At 50.3% G+C, this 21,958-nt stretch overlaps 1 protein-coding gene across 1 annotated transcript in view; it reads right to left on the bottom strand.

The window, feature by feature from the left end:
- Positions 1 to 10,315, bottom strand: part of LOC139242092 (ankyrin repeat and fibronectin type-III domain-containing protein 1-like) — a gene marked incomplete at its 3' end in the record, with an annotated part of 52,421 nt that extends 42,106 nt beyond the window's left edge. Inside the window, exon 1 of the mRNA XM_070870238.1 lies at positions 10,235 to 10,315. Within this exon, the coding sequence (XP_070726339.1) occupies positions 10,235 to 10,315 (81 nt within the window). The remainder of the gene's footprint in view (positions 1 to 10,234) is intronic.
- Positions 10,316 to 21,958: the final 11,643 nt, after the last annotated feature.

Below are 21,958 nucleotides of genomic sequence, written 5' to 3'. Positions count from 1 at the left end.
ATGCAGGAAGAGATAAAGCCGTACCAGCGGCACAAAGAGAAATGTCTGTAGAGGCAGACTGCCTCCTGTGGGGTAATTGGGTAGTGGTGCCAAAAAAGGACAGGGACACTTTCATTAGTGACCTCCACAGTACCCACCCAGGCATTGTTATGATGAAAGCGATAGCCAGATCCCACGTGAGGTGGCCCGGTATCAATGCTGACTTAGAGTCCTGCATGCACAAATGTAACACGTGTTCAAAGTTAAGCAATGCAACCAGGGAGGCGCCACTAAGTTTATGGTCCTGGTCCTCCAAACCCTGGTCCAGGGTCCATGTCGACTATGCAGGCCCATTCTTGGGAAAAATGTTCTTAGTGGTTGTAGATGCGTACTCCAAATGGATTGAATGCGAGATAATGTCGGCAAACACGTCCACTGCCACCAGTGAAAGCCGACAGGCCATGTTTGCCACGCATGGCCTGCCTGATGTCCTTGTAAGTGACAATGGACCGTGCTTTACCAGTGCCAAGTTCATGACCCGCAATGGGATCAAACATGTCACTTCTGCCCCGTTTAAACCGGCATCCAATGGTCAGGCAGAGCGCACAGTGCAAACAATCAAACAGACCTTGAAGAGGGTAACTGAAGGCTCACTACAGACTCGCCTATCCCGAGTCCTGCTTAGTTACCGCACCAGACTCCACTCGCTCACTGGGGTTCCCCCTGCTGAACTACTCATGAAAAGGGCACTTAAGACAAGCTCTCGTTAGTCCACCCTGGTCTACACGAACAGATAGAGAGCAGGCGGCTTCAACAGAATACATATCATGATCATGCAAATGTGTCACGCGAAATCGAGATTAATGATCCTGTATTTGTGTTAAACTATGGCAAGGTCCCAAGTGGCTTCCTAGCACTGTTTTGGCCAAAGAGGGGAGTAGGGTGTTTCAGGTCAAACCCTCAAATGGACTCACCTGCAGGAAACACTTGGACCAAACCAAACTCAGATTCATGGACTATCCAGAACAACCCACAATAGACTCTACCTTTTTTGACTCTCCCACACATACACAAGTGGCAACCAACCCAGCGGTTGACCACGAAGCAGAACCCATCACCCGCAGCAGCCCAGCAGGACTCACCACGCAGCAGTCCAGCAAGGCCAGCTGTGCAGCAGCCAACCAAGGGCCCAACAAACGACTAACCAAAACCAGCATTTGCACCGAGACGATCAACCTGGGAAAGGAAGGCCCCAGATCGACTCACATTGTAAATAGTTACACTATTGACTTTGGGGGGGAGGGGGGGGGGGGGAGTGTTGTTATGTATGTAAACCTGTAAATACCATGTCTAACCACCAGAGGGCTTATGCCCTGGAGTCCCTTGGGAGCACCTGTTATATAAGGAGGCCTCACAGGCTGGAGAGGCACTCTGAGATCTGTAATAAAAGACTACAGTCATACCTTACTTTGAGCTTGCAGCATCCAGTCTGACTCTTTATTCAAGACATAACATTCCCTAACAGCACTAGCAAACACTCCCCCGAGGACATCGGTTCCGGTCCTGTCCAGGTGCAGACCGTCCATTTTGTACTGGTCCCACCTCCCCCAGAACCAGTTCCAATGTCCCAGGAATATGAATCCGTCCCTCCTGCATCACTCCTCAAGCCACGTATTCATCATAACTATCCTGCTATTTCTGCTCTGACTAGCATGTGGCACTGGTAGCAATCCTGAGATTACTACCTTTTGAGGTCCTAATTTTTAATTTAACTCCTAGCTCCCTAAATTCAGCTTGTAGGACTTCATCCTGTTTTTTTACCTATAGAGTTGGTACCTATATGCACCACGACAACTGGCTGTTCACCCTCCCCCTTCAAAATGCCCTGCAGTCACTCCGAGACATTCTTGACCCTTGCACCAGGGAGGCAACATACCATCCTGGAGTCTCGATTGCGGCTGCAGAAACGCCTATCTATTCCCCTTACAATTGAATCCCCTATCACTATCGCTCTCCCACTCTTTTTCCTGCCCTCCTGTGCAGCAGAGCCACCCACGGAGCCATGAACTTGGCTGCTGCTGCCTTTCCCTGATGAGCCATCTCCCTAAAACAGTATCCAAAGTGGTATATTTGTTTTGGAGGGAGATGACTGCAGGGGACCCCTGCACTACCATTCTACTCCTGCTCTGCCTGATGGTCACCCATTCCCTATCTGCCTTTGTAACCTTTACCTGCAGTGTGACCAACTCATTAAACGTGCTAGTCGCAACATCCTCAGCATCGCGCATGCTCCAGAGTGAATCCATGTGTAGCTCCAATGCTGCAATGTGCTCTGACAGGAGCTGCAGCTGGATACATTTCCCACACACATAGTAGTCAGGGACACTGGAAGTATCCTTGATTTCCCACATAGCACAGGAGGAGCATGACACAGGTCAGGGCTCTCCTGCCATGACTTAACCCTTAAATTTACTTAAATTGGCAGCAATGCCAAAGGTTTCCGACAGAAAGGAAAAAGAAAAATACTCACCAATCCACCAGCCAATCACTTACCCGCTTGGCTGTGACATCACACTTCGATTTTGATTTTTTTAAAAACTTTTTGTCCCTGCACTAGCTGGCTCCTCCGACTCTCGGGCCCCTTTTATGGGCCTCTCAATCCCCCCGCTCCTGCTCCTGTGGCTCCTCCGACTCTCGGGCCCCTTTTATGGGCCTCTCAATCCCCCCGCTCCTGCTCCTGTGGCTCCTCCGACTCTCGGGCCCCTTTTATGGGCCTCTCGATCCCCCCGCTCCTGCTCCTTTTGTGTTTCATGCACCAGAACCCCCAGGTCCCGCTGTACTGCGGCACTTTGCAATTTTTCTCCATTTAAATAATAACTTGCTCTTGATTTTTTTCTGCCAAAGTGCATGACTTCACACTTTCCAACATTATACTCCATCTGCTTATTTTTGTCCACTCACTTAGCCTGTCTCTGTCCTTTTGCAGGTTTTTTGTGTCTTCCTCACACTTTGATTTTCCTCCCATCTTTGTATCGACAGCAAATTTGGCTACGTTACACTCGGTCTCTTCATCCAAGTTGTTAATATAGATTGTAAATAGTTGGGGTCCCAGCACTGATCCCTGCGGCACCCCACTAGTTACTGATTGCCAACCCGAGAATAGAAACATAGAAAATAGGTGTAGGAGTAGGCCATTCGGCCCTTCGAGCCTGCACCGCCATTCAATAAGATCATGGCTGATCATTCCCTCAGTACCCCTTTCCTGCTTTCTCTCCGTACCCCTTGATCCCTTTAGCCGTAAGGGCCATATCTAACTCCCTTTTGAATTATCCAATAAACTGGCATCAACAACTCTCTGTGGCAGGGAATTCCACAGGTTAACAACTCTGAATGAAGAAGTTTCTCCTCATCTCAGTCCTAAATGGCCTACCCCTTATTCTAAGACTGTGTCCCCTGGTTCTGGACTTCCCCAACATCGGGAACATTCTACCCGCATCGAACCTGTCCAGTCCCGTCAGAATCTTATGTTTCTATGAGATCCCCTCTCATCCTTCGAAACTCCAATATATAAAGGCCCAGTTGATCCAGTCTCTCCTCATATGTCAGTCCAGCCATTCCAAGGAATCAGTCTGGTGAACCTGTGCTGCACTCCCTCAATAGCAAAAACGTCCTTCCTCAGATTAGGAGACCAAAACTGAACACAATATTCCAGGTGAGGCCTCACCAAGGCCCTGTACAAGTGCAGTAAGACCTCCCTGCTCCTATACTCAAATTCTCTCGCTATGAAGGCCAACATACCATTTGCCGCCTTCACCGCCTGCTGTACCTGCATGCCAACTTTCAATGACTGATGAACCATGACACCCAGGTCTCGTTGCACCTCCCCTTTTCCTAATCTGCCGCCATTCAGATAATATTCTGTCCTCGCGTTTTTGCCCCTAAAGTGGATAATCTGACATTTATCCACATTATACTGCATCTGCCATGCATTTGCCCACTCACCTAACCTGTCCAAGTCACCCTGCAGCCTCTTAGCATCCCCCTCACAGCTCACACCACCACCCAGTTTAGTGTCATCTGCAAACTTGGGAGATATTGCACTCAATTCCTTCATCTAAATCATTAATGTATATTGTAAAGAGCTGGGGGTCCCAGCACTGAGCCCTGCGACACCCCACTAGTCACTGCCTGCCATTCTGAAAAGGACACGTTTATCCCAACTCTCTGCCAACCAGTTCTCTATCCATGTCAGGACATTACCCCCAATACCATGTGCTTTGATTTTGCACACCAATCTCTTGTGTGGGAACTTGTCAAAGCCTTTTTCAAAGTCCAAATACACCACATCCACTGGTTCTCCCTTGTCCACTCTACTAGTTACATCCTCAAAAAATTCTGGAAGATTTGTCAAGCATGATTTCCTCTTCAAAACTCCATGCTGACTTGGACCGATCCTGTCACTGCTTTCCAAATGCACTGCTATTTCATCCTTAATAATTGATTCCAACATTTTCCCCACTTCTGATGTCAGGCTAACCAGTCTATAATTACCTGTTTTCTCTCTCCCTCCCTTTTTAAAAAGTGGTGTTACATTAGCTACCCTCCAGTCCATAGGAACTTTTCCAGAATCGATAGACTGTTGGAAAATGATCATGAATGCATTCACTATTTCGAGGGCCACTTCCTTAAGTACTCTGGGATGCAGACTATCAGGCCCTGGGGATTTATCGGCCTTTAATCCCGTCAATTTCCCTAACACAAGTTCCCGCCTAATAAGGATATCCTTCAGTTCCTCCTTCTCACTAGACCCTCGGTCCCCGAGTACATCCGGAAGGTTATTTGTGTCTTCCTTCGTGAAGACAGAGCCAAAGTATTTGTTCAATTGGTCTGCCATTTCTTTGTTCCCCATTATAAATTCACCTGAATCGGACTACAAGGGACCTATGTTTGTCTTCACTAATCTTTTTCTCTTCACATATCTATAGAAGCTTTTGCAGTCAGTTTTTATGTTCTCTGCAAGCTTCCTCTCATACTCTATTTCCCCCTCTTAATTAAACCCTTAGTCTTCCTCTGTTGAATTCTAAATTTCTCCCAGTCCTCAGGTTTGTTGCTTTTTCTGGCCAATTTATATGCCTCTTCTTTGGATTTAACACTATCCTTAATTTCCCTTGTTAGCCACGGTTGAGCCATCTTCCCCATTTTATTTTTACTCCAGACAGGGATGTACAAATGTTGAAGTTCATCCATGTGATCTTTAAATGTTTGCCATTCCCTATCCACCGTCAATCCTTTAAGTATCATTTGCCAGTCTATTCTAGTCAATTCACGCCTCGAACAATCGAAGTTACCTTTCCTTAAGTTCAGGACCCTAGTTTCTGAATTAACTGTGTCACTCTCCATCTTAATAAGGAATTCTACCATATTATGGTCACTCTTCCCCAAGGGGCCTCGCACAACAAGATTGCTAATTAGTCCCTTCTCATTACACATCACCCAGTCTAGGATGGCCAGCTCTCTAGTTGGTTCCTCAACATATTGGTCTGGAAAACCATCCCTTATACACTCCAGGAAATCCTCCTCCACCGCATTGCTACCAGTTTGGTTAGCCCAATCAATATGTAGATTAAAGTCGCCCATGATAACTGCTGTTATTGCACACATCCCTAATTTCTTGTTTGTTGCTGTCCCCAACCTCACTACTACTGTTTGGTGGTCTGTACACAACTCCTACTAGCGTTTTCTGCCCTTTGGTATTCCGTAGCTCCAGCCATACCGATTCCACATCATCCAAGCTAATGTCCCTCCTTACTATTGCATTAATTTCCTCTTTAACCAGCAACGCCACCCCGCCTCCTTTTCCTTTCTGCCTATCCTTCCGAAATGTTGAATACCCCTGGTTGTTGAGTTCCCAGCCTTGGTCACCCTGGAGCCATGTCTCCATGATGCCAATTACATCATACCCGTTAACTGCTATCTGCACAGTTAATTCGAATATTCCTCGCATTGAGGCACAGAACCTTCAGGCTTGTCATTCTAACACACTTTGCTCCTTTAGAATTTTGGTGTAATGTGGCCCTTTTTGCTTTTTGCCTTAGGTTTCTCTGCCCTCCACTTTTACTTTTCTTCTTTCTATCTTTTGCTTCTGCCCCCATTCTACTTCCCTCTGGCTCCCTGCATAGATTCCCATCCCCCTGCCACAGTAGTTTAACTCCTCCCCAACAGCACTAGCAAACACTCCCCCTAGGACATTGGTTCCGGTCCTGCCCAGGTGCAGACCGTCCGGTTTGTACTGGTCCCACCTCCCCCAGAACCGGTTCCAATGCCCCAGGAATTTGAATCCCTCCCTTCTGCACCACTACTCAAGCCACGTATTCATCTGAACTATCCTGCGATTCCTACTCTGACTAGCTCGTGGCACTGGTAGCAATCCTGAGATTTCTACTTTTGAGGTCCTACTTTTTAATTTAGCTCCCAGCTCCCTAAATTCGTCTCGTAGGACCTCATCCCGTTTTTTACCTATATCGTTGGTACCAATGTGCACCACGACAACTGGCTGTTCACCCTCCCTTTTCAGAATGTCCTGCACCCGCTCCAAGACATCTTGACCCTTGCACCAGGGAGGCAACATACCATCCTGGAGTCTCGGTTGCGGCCGCTGAAACGTCTATTTATTCCTCTTACAATCGAATCCCCTACCACTATAGCTCTCCCAATTTTTTTCCTGCCCTCTTGTGCAGCAGAGCCACCCACGGTGCCATGAACTTGGCTGCTGCTGCCCTCCCCTGATGAGTCATCCCCCTCAACATTACTCAAAACGGTGTATCTGTTTTTCAGGGGGATGACCGCAGGGGACTCCTGCACTACCTTCCTTGCACTGCTCTTCCTGCTGGTCTTCCATTCCCTATCTGGCTGTGGACCCTTCTCCTGCGGTAAGACCAACTCACTACACGTGCTACTCACGTCATTCTCAGCATCGTGGATGCTCCAGAGTGAATCCACCCTCAGCTCCAATTCCGCAATGCGGTCCGTCAGGAGCTGCAGGTGGACACACTTCCCGCACACGTAGTTGTTAGGGACACCGGAAGCGTCCCTGACTTCCCACATAGTACAGGAGGAGTATAACACGTGACCGAGCTCTCCTGCCATGACTTAACCCTTAGATAAACTTAAATTGGCAACAACAATGCTAAATGTTACTTACTGATATAGGAAAGAAAAAGAAAAACTACTCACCAATCACTTACCCCCTTGGCTGTGACATCACCTTTCGATTTCTTTCTACTTTTTTGCCTTCTCCCTGCTGCACTGCACCAGCCGCCTCTCTGACTCACCACGCTGGGCCTTTTTATAGGCCTCCCCACGCTGCCTCATCGACGCTGCTCGATCTCCCGCTGCCTCCATTTATCCCAACTCTCTGTTTTCTGTTAGTTCGCCAATCCTCTATCCATGCTAATATATTACCCCCAACCCCGTGAACTTTTATCTTGTGCAGTATCCTTTTATGTGGCACCTTGTCAAATGCCTTCTGGAAGTCCAAATACACCACATCCACTGGTTCCCCCTTTATCCACCCTGTTCGTTACATACTCAAAGAATTCGAGCAAATTTGTCAAACATGACTTCCCCTTCATAAATCCATGCTGACTCTGTCTGACTGAATTTTGCTTTTCCAAATGTCCTGCTACTGCTTCTTTAATAATGGACTGCAACATTTTCCCAACCACAGATGTTAGGCTAACTGCTCTATAGTTTCATGTTTTTTGCCTGCCTCCTTTTTTAAATAGGGGTGTTACAGTGGCAGTTTTCCAATCTGCTGGGACCTCCCCAGATTCCAGGGAATTTGGTAAATTACAACCAATGCATCCACTATCCCTGCCACTATTTCTCTTATGATCCTAGGATGCAAGCCATCAGGTCCAGGGGCTTTATCCACCTTTAGTCTCATTATCTTACTGAGTACCACCTCCTTCGTGATTGTGATTGTGTTAAGTTCCTCCCCCCCATATCCCCTTGACTATCCACTTAGAAACATAGAAATTTACAGCACAGAAGGAGGCCATTTCGGCCCATCGTGTCCACGCCGGCCGACAAAGAGCCACACGGCCCTTGGTCAGCAGCCGTGAAGGTTACATATAAACCTATGAACAATGACGGAAAGGCAAAGAGCACCCAGCCCAACCAGTCCGCCTCACACAACTGCGACTCCACTGTCGGAATATTGTTAGTGTCCTCTACCATAAAGACTGATACAAAATATTTGTTCAGAGTTTCTGCCATCTCCATGTTCCCCATTACTAATTCCCCAGTCTCGTCCTCTAAGGGACCAACATTTACTTTAGCCATTCTTTTTCTTTTTATATACCTGTAGAAACTCTTGCTATCTGTTTTTATATTTTGTGCTAGTTTACTTTCATAGTCTAGCTTCCCTTTCTTAATCATTTTTTAGACATTCTTTGCTGGCTTTTAAAAGCTTCCCAATCTTCTGTCCTCCCACTAGTTTTGGCCACTTTGTATGCCCTTGTTTTTAATTGGATACCGCCCTTTATTTCTTTAGTTAGCCACGGATGGCTATCTTTTCTCTCACACCCTTTTCTCCTCACTGGAATATATTTTGCTTGAGTTGTGAAATATCTCCTTAAATGTACACCACTGTTCATCAACCGTCCTACACTTTAATCTATTTTCCCAGTCCACTTTAGCCAACTCTGCCCTCATACCTTTGTCCTCACACCCAGCTCTACCTCACCACCACTTCTCTCGACCCCTCCACGGTCTCTAAATTGTCAGACTGCTTATCCCACATCTAGTATTGGAGGGACAGAAATTTCTTCCAACTAAATATTGGGAAGACTGAAGCAATTGTCTTCAGACCCCACCACAACCTCCATTCCCTAGCCACCGACTCAATCCCTTGCCCCAACACCTGTGTGAGGCTGAACCAGACTGTTCACAACCTTGGGCTCAGATTTGGCCACATATTCTCTCCATCACCAAAAATGACTCCGCCCTTGCCTCAGCTCATCTGCTGCTGAAACCCTCGTCCAGGCCTGTGTTACCTCTAGACTTGACTATTCCAACACACTCCTGACTGGCCTCCCATCCTCCACCCTCTGTAAACCTGAGCTCATCCAAAACTTGGCTGCCTGTGTCCTAACTCGCACCAAGTCCCGCTCACCAATCACCCCTGTGCTCACTGACCTACATTGGCTCCTGGTTAAGCAACGTCTGAATTTTAAAATTCTCATCCTTGTGTTCAAATCCCTCTATGGCCTCACCCCTCCCTATTTGTGTAACCTCCTCCAGCCTCACAACCCTCCGAGATCTCTGCACTCCTCTAATTCTGCCCTCTTGAGCATTTCCGATTTTAATCGCTCCACCATCGGTGGCCGTGCCTTCAGCTGCCTGGGTCCCAAGCTCTGGAATTCCCTCCACAAACCCCTCCGCCTCTCTACTTCTCAATCCTCCTCTAAGACGCTCCTTGAAACTTTACTCTTTAACCAAGCTTTTAATCACCTGTCCTAATATCTCCTTATACGGCTTGGTGCCAAATTTTGTTTGATATGCTCCTGTGAAGCGCCTTGCGACGTTTTACTACATTAAAGGTGCTGTATACATGGGTTGTTGTGAACCAATCACATGAATCTGATTTTTGTCTGTCAGGCACTGGCCAACCTGCGATCCCCCCACATGGGGGCGCTGCAGCCTCAATGGAAAGGCAAATGTCACCTGAATGGAATCGGAGACATTGGGGTTCAAATTCTGGCCTTGCCGGATCCATACAGAGTGCGCACGGACCTGGCGAGACCTCGCAAAAGCCAGTTTTCGGGGCGCATTACGTATGCGCCAAAAACTGGCTTTTCTGACCTGTCAAGATCTGACAGATCCTCTGCATCCTCGCAGGAAGGACATCCGTGCGGCGAGATCGGGCTATTTGCCCAACTCTTGCCCAGCGAATGTCCTTCCAACTCTTATGCCTGGTGAGAGCAAGCGCATAGCCTACTTTTACCAGCATAAGAATTTAAAAACACATTTGTATGTTAAAAACCCTGTCCATTAAGGTAAGTTTATTTTAAACTATTAAAACGCAGTTTAAAAAAAAATCCAAAAAATATATTTTTTTCCTAAAACAATTAATTAACTTTCATTTCAATTATTTTTAAATATGTGAGGTGTTTTTATTTATTGGGGCAGAAATTCCTCTCGCAGACTTCCCGCGGGCAAAGCACTAAATAATAGACATCAAATGCGCACTTACCTGAAGTTGCTGCTCCCGCTCGAGATCCCGATCCGCAGGCCGTCTCTTCCTGCGACACGAAGCGCATGCTCGTAGGGACATGCGCAGGAGTCACATGGGCCTGGACACCCAATCACAGGTAAGTATTTTCTCATTCATTGTAATAGGAGTTTGGTAAGTTATGAAGCGCACAAACACTACATAAAACATTTAAAAAACACCTCACACAATACACTAATAGAAATTAAAGTTGTTATACATGTTTTTTAAAGAAAAAAATGTATGATTTTTTAAAAGGGTTAGGGTTTAAAATAACATTCCCTGAGTGGGCAGGGTTTTAACATATGTTTTTAAAATTTTTCTTTTAATCGTGTTTTTTATAGGTTTTTAAACTCTTACGTCTGTAACAGTCGGCTATGGGCCTGCTTTTTCAGGCGCAAGATTTCTGAGGACATTTGCCGGGCAAGATATGCGTGAATCCTGCAATCTTGCCCATACAAATGTCTTTGCTTTCGAGCTCCAGCTTGACAGATCAGAAAAGCTGGTTTTCCGCACATGCGCATTGCGCACTGAAACCCAGCTTTTCTGATGCCTTCCCGGGTCCGTAGAAACTTCGTACAGACCAGGGATGTCAGAATTTCTACCCCATTATATTGTGTTTAGGTATTTTTGCTAGTAATGGGATCTCGCACAAACTGAGTTCCCATTATTATCAATGAGAATACTGCATCGTGATTGGTTGTCCAGGCCCACATGATTCCAGCTTGGACTTACCGACCTCGAAAACAGGACCCTGTGCGCTGTGCAGCGAATCGCGGTCCTACATTTCTCCGGGACCAACAGGTAGATTTGTAGATTTTTTTCAGGTCAGAGGCGTTCGTATGAAGGAAACCTCCGACCGCAATTTTAGACCCATTACAATTGAAAATATTGGGGATAGAAAAACTGACTTCAAGTCAAAGAGATGGTTTTTTCAGATGGGGCGCAACATAATTGTGTCAACTGTGTCTCAGTTAATATCCCTCTCGCCTCTGCGTCAGAAGGTCGTGGGTCCAAGTCGCACTCCAGAGACATGAGCACAAAATCCAGACTGGCGCTCAGTGCAGTACTGAGGGAGGGCCGCATTGTTGGAGGGGCAGTACTGAGGGAGGGCTGCATTGTTGGAGGGGCAGTACTGAGGGAGGGCCGCACTGTCGGAGGGGTACTACTGAGGGAGCGCCGCACTGTCGGAGGGGCAGTACTGAGGGAGTGCCGCACTGTCGGAGGGGTAGTACTGAGGGAGTGCCGCACTGTCGGAGGGGCAGTACTGAGGGAGTGCCGCACTGTCGGAGGGGCAGTACTGAGGGAGCGCCGCACTGTCGGAGGGGCAGTACTGAGGGAGCGCCGCACTGTCGGAGGGGCAGTACTGAGGGAGTGCTGCACTGTCGGAGGGGTACTACTGAGGGAGCGCTATATGAATCTGAGCAGGGGAGTTCTTCACAGGTGTCCCGGACAAAATCTATCTCTCAGCCAACATCAGAAACAGACTCATCTCAGTGCCGCTTGACCCATTCGAGAAACTTTTGCCCAAAATCTACCGACAGTAAACACAGATAGGTGAGGGATTGTAAATAGAGACACGATTGATTGCCGACTCTCGCTAATCTCCACTGAAGGTGTTTAATCTCTCAACTCAGCCCGCCCCAAAGGAGCCAAGAAAGTGAGCCAGAGGCCGCAGAGGAGTGTGTGTTTGGGTGTTTACCGCGTCAGTTATTGGTTATTATAGTCACACACTCATTGTTATTATAAACACCCTGAATATTACTGTAAATAATAGTGTTATTGCTGGTGCTGCTACTCTATGGTGCTGTTAGTCCTCGGTGCTCTGTGTAATACATAGTTTGAATGCCGTGTGGGTGTTCCTGTTAACTGGAGTCTGTATTCTTTGGGTTTCTGTGCTGTCTCTTCACTTCTGACCTTCCTCAGACCAATAATACTGTCAGAGGCTTTGGAAAAGTAGAAGAAATCTATCTGTGGGAACGGGTGGTACATCCTCACAAGGGGCTTCCAAACTCTGACACCCACAAACGGATCAGTGGGATGTGGGCCAGCATTTATTGCCCATCCCCAATTGCACTGGAGCAGGTGGTAGTGAGCTGCTTATTGAAAAGACCAGCAGACATCTAACAACAAGCGGCGCCAGGCAAATTAAATGGAGCATTCATAAAACTGGAAAGATTTCAGGGTTGATCTTACTGTGAAGCATTTAATAATTGGGACAACTTTAAAGGAACATTAGCTTATGCGGACAGAGCGAAAATAGTTGGCGATGAAGTGGTTTAACGCTCTCTGTACCGTGTTCTGTGCACACAAGGAGAGTCACTGGCCAGTCAGTGCCTTGGAATCCGCCCACAGCATGGTTCTTGGGTCAACTAAAGCTTACACTTGGTTCAGGGAACATAATAGTGTTTATCTAAAACAGTGCTTTCAAATCATGCCTTTAAAGAGTTGGGACAGATCAGAGAACAGCCCGTAACTCAGTTGTACTGCTGGCTGCACATCTGCACTGAGCTCAAATAAAGATTTGCATTAATATCGTGCCATTCAGGACCCCAGGACATCTCACAGCAAATTAAGTTATTTTCAAGTGTAGTCACTGTTGTAATGTAGGAAACATGGCAGCTGAGTTGCACACACCAAGCTCCCACAAACAGCAATGTGATCATTTCCAGATAATCAGTTTTAGTGAAGTTGGTTGAGGGATAAATATTGGCCCCAAGACGCTGGGCAGAACTACCCAGCTCATCTTCAAAATAATATCATGGCATTTTGTACATCCATCTGAGAAAACAGACTGGCTTCGGGTTAAGGTCTCATTCAAAAGACAGCACTCCCTCAGTATCGCCCCCTTCAGTACTGCCCCTCCGACAGTGCGGCACTCCCTCAGTACTGCCCCTCCGACAGTGCGGCACTCCCTCAGTACTGCCCCTCCGACAGTGCGGCACTCCCTCAGCACTGCCCCTCCGATAGTGCGGCGCTCCCTCAGTACTGCCCCTCCGACAGTGCGGCGCTCCCTCAGCACCGCCCCTCCGACAGTGCGGCCCTCCCTCAGTACTGCCCCTCCGACAGTGCGGCACTCCCTCAGTACTGCCCCTCCGACAGTGCGGCACTCTCACAGTACTGCCCCTCCGACAGTGCGGCACTCCCTCAGTACTGCCCCTCCGACAGTGCGGCACTCCCTCAGTACTGCCCCTCCGACAGTGCGGCGCTCCCACAGTACTGCCCCTCCGACAGTGCGGCACTCCCTCAGTACTGCCCCTCCGACAGTGCGGCGCTCCCTCAATACTGCCCCTCTGGCAGTGCGGCGCTCCCTCAGTACTGTCCCTCCGACAGTGCGGCGCTCGCTCAGTACTGCCCCTCCAACAGTGCAGCGCTCCCTCTGTACTACCCCTCTGACAGTGCGGCGCTCTCTCAGTACTGCCCCTCCGACAGTGCGGCACTCCCTCAGTACTGCCCCTCCGACAGTGCGGCGCTCTCTCAGTACTGCCCCTCCGACAGTGCGGCACTCCCTCAATATCGCCCCTCCGACAGTGCGGCACTCCCTCAATATCGCCCCTCCGACAGTGCGGCGCTCTCTCAGTACTGACCCTCTGACAGTGCAGAGCTCCCTCAGTACTACATGGGAGTGTCAGCCAGGATTTTCGTGCTCTGGTCTCTGGTGTAGGCATTGTACCAAAAATCTTCTGACTCAGAGGTGAGACGGATACCTTCAGCCACAGCTGATAATAATCTCCCTGAAGTTTTAAACATTCGTGGAAAATGGACTGCTTATAAAGAATATAAAAACAGAGCTGGGCTGGTGTATCAGTTCACACCATCTCCCACAGCTGCTCCTACACTGGGCACTCACATCTGGAAAAGCCCCCTCCCCTGAAGGTGCTGACTCTCTCCCCCCTCCCCTGAAGGTGCTGCCTCTCTCCCCCCTCCCCTGAAGGTGCTAACTCTCTCCCCCCTCCCCTGAAGGTGCTGACTCTCTCCCCTCCCCTGAAGGTGCTAACTCTCCCCCCTCCCCTGAAGGTGCTGACTCTTCCCCCCCCCCCCCCCTCCCCTGAAGGTGCTGACTCTCTCCCCCCTCCCCTGAAGGTGCTGACTCTTACCCCCCCCCCTCCCCTGAAGGTGCTGACTCTCCCCCCTCCCCTGAAGGTGCTGACTCTCTCCCCCCTCCCCTGAAGGTGCTGACTCTCTCCCCCCTCCCCTGAAGGTGCTGACACTCTCCCCCCTCCCCTGAAGGTGCTGACTCTCTCCCCCCTCCCCTGAAGGTGCTGACACTCTCCCCCCTCCCCTGAAGGTGCTGACTCTCCCCCCTCCCCTGAAGGTGCTGACTCTTCCTCCTCCCCTGAAGGTGCTGACTCTCCCCCCTCCCCTGAAGGTGCTGACTCTCCCCCCTCCCCTGAAGGTGCTGACTCTCTCCCCCCTCCCCTGAAGGTGCTGACACTCTCCCCCCTCCCCTGAAGGTTCTGACTCTCCCCCCCTCCCCTGAAGGTGCTGACTCTCCCCCCTCCCCTGAAGGTGCTGACTCTCTCCCCCCTCCCCTGAAGGTGCTGACTCTTCCTCCTCCCCTGAAGGTGCTGACTCTCTCCCCCCTCCCCTGAAGGTGCTGACTCTCTCCCCCCCTCCCCTGAAGGTGCTGACACTCTCCCCCCTCCCATGAAGGTGCTGACTCTCTCCCCCCTCCCCTGAAGGTGCTGACTCTCTCCCCCCTCCCCTGAAGGTGCTGACTCTCTCCCCCCTCCCCTGAAGGTGCTGACTCTCCCCCCTCCCCTGAAGGTGCTGACTCTCCCCCCTCCCCTGAAGGTGCTGACTCTCCCCCCTCCCCTGAGGGTCCTGACTCTCCCCCCTCCTCTGAAGGTCCTGACTCTCCCCCCTCCCCTGAAGGTGCTGACTCTCCCCCCTCCCCTGAAGGTGCTGACTCTCCCCCCTCCCCTGAGGGTCCTGACTCTCCCCCCTCCCCTGAAGGTGCTGACTCTCCCCCCTCCCCTGAAGGTGTTGACTCCCCCCTCCCCTGAAGGTGCTGACTCTCTCCCTCTTCCTTAAGGGGGGATAGCCAATTCTGAGGAGGACTGCAACAAATTACAGAAGGACATTAATAAATTTGCAGAATGGGCAGATAATTGGCAAATGAAATTCAACACAGATAAATGTGAGTTATTACATTTTGGTAGGGAGAATAGGGAGCTCACTTATTACTTGGAGGGTGTAAGCCTTGGTGGGGTAGGGGAACAAAGGGATCTCAGAGCACAGATACACAAATCACTAAAGGTTGCGACACGGGTTAGCAAAGCCATAGAAAAAGCAAAACAAACACTAGGGTTTATTTTTGTGCTTGCAAACTACCGCACCATCTCCAACCTCCCTTTCCTCTCCAAAGTCCTTGAACATGTTATTGCATCCCAAATCTGTGCTCACCTTTCCCGGAATTCCATTTTTCAATCCTTTCAATCCGGTTTCCGTCCCTGCCACATTACCAAAAAGGCTCTCATCAAAGTCACAAATGACATCCTGTGTGACTGTGACAAAGGTAAACTACCCCTCCTCGTCCTTCTCGACCTGTCTGCAGCCATTGACACAGTTGACCACTCTATCCTCCTCCAACACCTCTCCACCATGGTCCAGCTGGGTGGGACTGCACTCGCCTGGTTCCATTCTTATCCATCTCATCGTAGTCAGAGAATCTCCTGCAACGGTTTCTCCTCCCCCCCCGCATCGTTACCTCTGGTGTCCCCCCAGGATCTATCCTTGGCCCCTCCTATTTCCCATCTACATGTTGCCCCTTGGTGACATCATCGAAAACACAGCGTCACTTTCCACATGTACACTGATAACACCCAGCTCTACCTCACCCCCACTTCTCTCAACCCCTCCTCGCTCTCTAAATTGTCAGACTGCTTGTCCCACATCCAGTTCAGGATGAGCAGAAATGGCCTCCAAATAAATATTGGGAAGACCGAAGCCATTGTCTGCAGTGCACACCACCAACTCCATCACTCTCCCTAGCATCTGGCTGAGGGAACCTTGGTGTCATATTTGACCCTGAAATGAGCTTTGAAGCACATATCCACAGCATAACTAAGACCACCTATTTACACCTCCATAACATCACCCGTTTCCGCCCCCTGCCTCAGCTCATCTGCTGCTGAAGCCCTCATCAATGCCTTTATTACCTCTAGACTTGACTATTCCAATGCACTCCTGGCTGGCCTCCCACATTCTACCCTACGCTAGTGGGAGTTGTGTGCTAGTGGGAGTTGTGTACAGGCCACCAAATAGTAGTAGTGAGGTTGGGGACAGCATCAAACAAGAAATAAGGGATGTGTGCAATAAAGGTACAGCAGTAATCATGGGCGACTTTAATCTACATATTGATTGGGCTAACCTAACTGGTAGCAATGCAGTGGAGGAGGATTTCCTGGAGTGTATTAGGGATGGTTTTCTAGACCAATATGTCGCGGAACCAACCAGAGAGCTGGCCATCCTAAACTGGGTGATGTGTAATGAGAAGGGACTAATTAGCAATCTTGTTGTGCGAGGCCCCTTGGGGAAGAGTGACCATAATATGGTAAAATTCTTTATTAAGATGGAGAGTGACAAAGTTAATTCAGAAACTAGGGTCCTGAACTTAAGGAAAGGTAACTTCGACGGCATGAGGCGTGAAGTGGCTAGATTAGACTGGCAAAGAATAATTAAAGGGTTGACGGTGGATAGGCAATGGCAAACATTTAAAGATTACATGGATGAACTTCAGCAATTGTACATCCCTGTCTGGAGTAAAAATAAAACGGGGAAGGTACCAGACTGATTCCCGAGATGGCGGGACTGACATATCAAGAAAGACTGGATCAACTGGGCTTGTATTCACTGGAGTTCAGAAGAATGAGAGGGGATCTCATAGAAATGTTTAAAATTCTAATGGGTTTAGACAAGTTAGATGCAGGAAGAATGTTCCCAATGTTGGGGAAGTCCAGAACCAGGGGTCACAGTCTAAGGATAAGGGGTAAGCCATTTAGGACCGAGATGAGGAGAAACTTCTTCACCCAGAGAGTGGTGAACCTGTGGAATTCACTAAATATATTCAAAAATGAGTTAGATGTAGTCCTTACTACAAGGGGGATCAAAGGGTATGGTGAGAAAGCAGGAATGGGGTACTGAAGTTGCATGTTCAGCCATGAACTCATTGAATGGCGGTGCAGGCTCGAAGGGCTGAATGGCCTACTCCTGCACCTATTTTCTATGTTTCTATGTTTCAACCATGGCTAACAAGGGAAATTAAGGATAGTGTTAAATCCAAGGAAGAGGCATATAAATTGGCCAGAAAAAGCAGCAAACCTGAGGACTGGGAGAAATTTAGAATTCAACAGAGGAGGACTAAGGGTTTAATTAAGAGGGGGAAAATAGAGTACGAGAGGAAGCTTGCAGGGAACATAAAAACTGACTGCAAAGGCTTCTCCAAATATGTGAAGAGAAAAAGATTAGTGAAGACAAATGTAGGTCCCTTGCAGTCGGATTCAGGTGAATTTATAATGGGGAACAAATAAATGGCAGACCAACTGAACCAATACTTCGGTTCTGTCTTCACGAAGGAAGACACAAATAACCTTCCGCATGTACTAGGGGACTGTTGGTCTGGTGAGAAGGAGGAACTGAAGGATATCCTTGTTAGGCGGGAAATTGTGTTTGCGAAATTGATGGGATTGAAGGCCAATAAATCCCCGGGGCCTGATAGTCTGCATCCCAGAGTACTTTAAAGAAGTGGCCCTAGAAATAGGGGATGCATTGGTGGTCATTTTTCAACACTCTATCGATTCTGGATCAGTTCCGATGGACTGGAGGGTAGCTAATGTAACCTCACTTTTTAAAAAAGGAGGGAGAGAGAAAACGGGTAATTATAGACCGGTTAGCCTGACATCAGTAGTGGGGAAAATGTTGGAATCAATCATTAAGGATGAAATAGCAGCGCATTTGGAAAGCAGTGACAGGATCGGTCCAAGACAGCATGGATTTATGAAAGGGAAATCATGCTTGACGAATCTTCTGGAATTTTTTGAGGATGTAACTAGCAGAGTGTACAAGGGAGAACCAGTGGATGTGGTGTATTTGGACTTTCAAAAGGCTTTTGTCAAGGTCCCGCACAAGAGACTGGTGTGCAAAATCAAAGCGCATGGTATTGGGGGTAATGTACTGACGTGGATAGAGAACTGGTTGGCAGACAGGAAGCAGAGAGTCGGGATAAACGGGTCCTTTTCAGAATGGCAGGCAGTGACTAGTGGGTTGCCGCAGGGCTCAGTGCTATAACCCCAGCTCTTTACAATATACATTAATAATTTAGATGAAGAAATTGAGTGTAATATCTCCAAGTTTGCGGATGACACTAAACTGGGTGGCGGTGTGAGCTGTGAGGAGGATGCTAAGAGGCTGCAGGGTGACTTGGACAGGTTAGGTGAGTGGGCAAATGCATGACAGATGCAGTATAATGTGGATAAATGTGAGGTTATTCATTTTGGGGCCAAAAACATGAAGGCAGAATATTATCTGGATGGCGGCAGATTAGGAAAAGGGGAGATGCAATGAGACTTGGGTGTCATGGTTCATCAGTCACTGAAAGTGGACATGCAGGTACAGCAGGCGGTGAAGAAGGCAAATGATATGTTGGCCTTCATAGCTAGGGGATTTGAGTATAGGAGCAGGGAGGTCTTACTGCAGTTGTACAGGGCCTTGGTGAGGCCTCACCTGGAATATTGTGTTCAGTTTTGGTCTCCTTCGAGCCTGCACCACCATTCAATAAGAGTTTAGAAGAGTGAGAGGGGATCTCATAGAAACGTATAAGATTCTGACGGGACAGGACAGGTTAGATGCGGGAAGAATGTTCACGATGTTGGGGACGTCCAGAACCAGGGGACACAGTCTCAGGATAAGGAGTAAGCCATTTAGGACTGAGATGAGGAGAAACTTCTTCACTCCTCTGAATTGTTAACCTGTGGAATTCCCTGCCGCAGAGAGTTGTTGATGCCAGTTCATTGGATATATTCAAGAGGGAGTTAGATATGGCCCTTAGGGCTAAAGGGATCAAGGGGTATGGAGAGAAAGCAGGAAAGGGGTACTGAGGTGAATGATCAGCCATGATCTTATTGAATGGTGGTGCAGGCTCGAAGGCCTACTCCTGCACCTATTTTCTATGTTTCTAAAGTAGAGGTGATCCAAAACTCGGCAGCCTGTGCCCTAACTTACACCAAGCCCTGCTCACTCATCACCCCTGTGCTCGCTGACCTACATTGGCTCCCAGTTAAGCAATGGATCGATTTGAAAATTCTCATCCGTGTTTTCAAATCCCTCCATGGCCTCGCCCCTCCCTATCTCTGTAATCTCCTCCAGCCCCACAACCCCCCGAGGTATCTGCGCTCCTCTAATTCTGGCCTCTTGAGCACCTTGATTATTCAGCTGCCTGGGCCCTAACCTCTGGAACTCCCTCCCTAAACCTCTCTGCCTCTCTCTCCTTCTTTAAGACGCTCCCAAAACCTTCCTCTGTGACCAAGCTTTTGGTCACCTGTCCTAATATCTCCTTCTGTGGCTTGCTGTCAAATTTGGTTTATCACTCCTGTGAAGCACCATGGGAAGTTTTACTACCTTAAAGGTGCTATATAAATGTAGGTGCTCTCCCCCCCCCCTCTCCCCTGAAGGTGCTGACTCTCCCCCCCCCTGAAGGTGCTGACTCTCCCCCCTCCCCTGAAGGTGCTGACTCTCCCCCCTCCCCTGAAGGTGCTGACTCTCCCCCCCTCCCCTGAAGGTGCTCACTCTCCCCCCTCCCCTGAAGGTGCTGACTCTCTCCCCCCCCCCCCTCCCGTGAAGGTGCTGACTCTCTCCCCCCTCCCCTGAAGGTGCTCACTCTCCCCCCTCCCCTGAAGGTGCTGACTCTCTCCCCCCTCCCCTGAAGGTGCTGACTCTCTCCCCCCTCCCCTGAAGGTGCTGACTCTCCCCCCTCCCCTGAAGGTGCTGACTCTCCCCCCTCCCCTGAAGGTGCTGACTCTCTCCCCCCTCCCCTGAAGGTGCTGACTCTCTCCCCCCTCCCCTGAAGGTGCTGACTCTCTCCCCCCTCCCCTGAAGGTATTGAACAAAGTGCTCCTGCTACAGTGGAGTTGATTGGCCTGAGACGCTTTTCAATTCCATCTTAAAATAAATTATTCCGCGAGTCAGCTGCTAAAAATAACATTTTAATTGAAACCATCTCACGGACTTACCCGGCTGGGACTTGCTGCGGTCTCTCGTCCCAGCCAAGCAATGGTACCGGCTGTGCCCCCCCGGGACCCCCCCACTGCGGCCAAGCTCCCCGAGCCCCGGGAATCCCCGGAGGGACTGACCGCGGCGCCACAAGTGGCGTAAACCCGCACCGCGAGTGGTTTGTTTCGATCAGGTTACAGAACAGGAATAAATCCTCAGTGTGTCCATTGTGACCGGTGTGTCCAGGGCAGTCCTCCCCAGTCACTGCCATCCCCAAAGGTTTCATCATCTCACAATTCTCCCCACGTGTCGGTGCGGCACCGGAGCCGCTTCAGCTGTACACCAGGATTCACGGAGACTGTTGAGGACACAGGCTGGTCCCGGTCCCGGTCCCGGTCCCGGTCAGTCCGGGTTAACAGGAGCAGGTGCAGCGGGTGATGATAGAATATTGTACCGGGATCCAGTGACAGGTCCGCTCCCGGTGTTGCTCCCGGTGCGGCTCCTGGTGTTGCTCCCGGTGCGGCTCCCGGTGTTGCTCCCGGTGCGGCTCCCGGTGCTGCTCCCGGTGCAGCTCCTGGTGTTGCTCCCGGTGCGGCTCCCGGTGCGGCTCCCGGTGCTGCTCCCGGTGCGGCTCCCGGTGCTGCTCCCGGTGCAGCTCCTGGTGTTGCTCCCGGTGCGGCTCCCGGTGCGGCTCCCGGTGCTGCTCCCGGTGCGGCTCCCGGTGCTGCTCCCGGTGCGGCTCCTGGTGTTGCTCCCGGTGTTGCTCCCGGTGCAGCTCCCGGTGCTGCTCCCGGTGTTGCTCCCGGTGCAGCTCCCGGTGTTGCTCCTGGTGTTGCTCCCGGTGCAGCTCCCGGTGCTGCTCCCGGTGTTGCTCCCGGTGCAGCTCCCGGTGTTGCTCCTGGTGTTGCTCCCGGTGCGGCTCCCGGTGCTGCTCCCGGTGCGGCTCCCGGTGCGGCTCCCGGTGCGGGCAGTGCCACCGCAGCAGGGTTTTGCGGGCGGATTTGGCCCTCCGGCAGGTCATGCCCTCGGGGAAGGAGCAGGAGCGGCGCCGGGAGCAGCCGCCTTGTTTGATGAAGCGGGGCCAGAAGCGGCGGCCCAGGTCCCGCCAGCTGTAGCTGACCGGGCACCGGCTCCGGCCCCACAACCAGTACAGCCGCCGCCGCTTCCTGCTCAGCCGCTGCCGGGGGCCCGGCCCGGTGTGGCCCGGGAGGGGCCCGGGCTCCGCTCCGGGCTCCGGGAGGCTCAGGGCCATGAAGTCCGGGTCGAAATCGGTCGCCAGCTTGTGGCGGAGGGTCACCTCGTCCAGGTCGCTGTCCCTGGGGTCGAGCTCGGGGTCGGGCGGCTCCAGCAGCGCCAGCAGCGGCAGGTGGTCACTGGGCGACGGCCGGAGCTGCAGGGAATGCTGACCCCACACCAGCCGGCCCCACAGCCCCAGGTACAGCGGCAGCAGGTACCGGGAGCGATCCATCATCAGCCCGGCATCCAGGGCTGACAGGC

This window comes from Pristiophorus japonicus, unplaced genomic scaffold (assembly GCF_044704955.1).
Source record: "Pristiophorus japonicus isolate sPriJap1 unplaced genomic scaffold, sPriJap1.hap1 HAP1_SCAFFOLD_1216, whole genome shotgun sequence".
Taxonomy (NCBI): Eukaryota; Metazoa; Chordata; class Chondrichthyes; family Pristiophoridae; genus Pristiophorus; species Pristiophorus japonicus.
Note: the sequence above shows the minus strand (reverse complement) of the source record. Positions and strands in the feature narration are given on the sequence as shown.